General features: G+C 50.6%; 1 protein-coding gene across 1 annotated transcript; it reads left to right on the top strand.

Moving 5' to 3' along the window:
* Positions 1–4: 4 nt before the first annotated feature.
* Positions 5–556, top strand: LOC105449085. Its single transcript, XM_011688081.1, has one exon. The coding sequence runs from the start codon at positions 5–7 to the stop codon at positions 554–556; it is 552 nt and encodes a 183-aa protein (XP_011686383.1).
* Positions 557–965: the final 409 nt, after the last annotated feature.

Below are 965 nucleotides of genomic sequence, written 5' to 3' on the forward strand. Positions count from 1 at the left end.
GATGATGACCGGCATCCTGAACGTCGGAGACGAGCCGATCTTCGATGATCGTATCGTCAAAATCGAGACTCACGCGTACAACCCGTTCGCCAACACGACATTTGAGTACAGCGACGAGATAAGAATACCCATACAGCAACAGGATCTGTACACATTGCCGTGCGACAGTTATCTGTATATCGAGGGAAAACTAACGAAGAACAGAAGGATCGAGGGAGCTGACGTGGCTTTGACAAATAATTGCGTCGCGTTCATGTTCGATGAAATTCGATACGAACTCGACGGCGTGGAGATCGATCGCTGCAGAAACGTGGGCATAACTAGCACGCTCAAACATTATGTCACAACCTCGTCCGACAGAAGCGTGATTCTGAGGAACGCCGGCTGGGACCCGCTCACCAGCAACGAGGGATTCTTCAATTTCTGCGTACCTCTCTATGCGCTGCTGGGATTCTGCGAAGATTACAAACGCGTGGTGATCAACGCTCGTCACGAGTTGATCCTTATACGATCGCACAACAATTGCTTGACGGGAAATCAAGCGATGGAGCCTTGAATTGAATTGTCGAAGATACAATGGCGAATGCCGCACGTGTTACTGAACGAAATAAACAAGTTGTCGATGCTGCGCGCTCTGGAGAGCGGGCGCTACCTGAGCATGGCTTTTCGCTCGTGGGACCTGTACGAGTTTCCGCTGTTGCAACAGACGACCAAGCATTCGTGGGCCATATAGACCGCTACTCAGCTTGAGAAGCTGCGATACGTCATCTTCGCTCTACAAACGGGTCGAAAGAACGGGTCGATTCGATCACTGCAACCTGACGAACGTGAAATTCTGTCTGAACGCGGAATGCTATCCGCACGACGACATGAATCTAGATTTTGTTAGGAACAAGTGGGCCGTTCTCTACGACACGTACGCGCGTTTTTGCAAGGGATACTACGGATACGAGTATCTCGAGCCG

Source organism: Wasmannia auropunctata, unplaced genomic scaffold (genome assembly GCF_000956235.1).
Source record: "Wasmannia auropunctata unplaced genomic scaffold, wasmannia.A_1.0 LD336078.1, whole genome shotgun sequence".
In the NCBI taxonomy this organism is placed as follows: domain Eukaryota; kingdom Metazoa; phylum Arthropoda; class Insecta; order Hymenoptera; family Formicidae; genus Wasmannia; species Wasmannia auropunctata.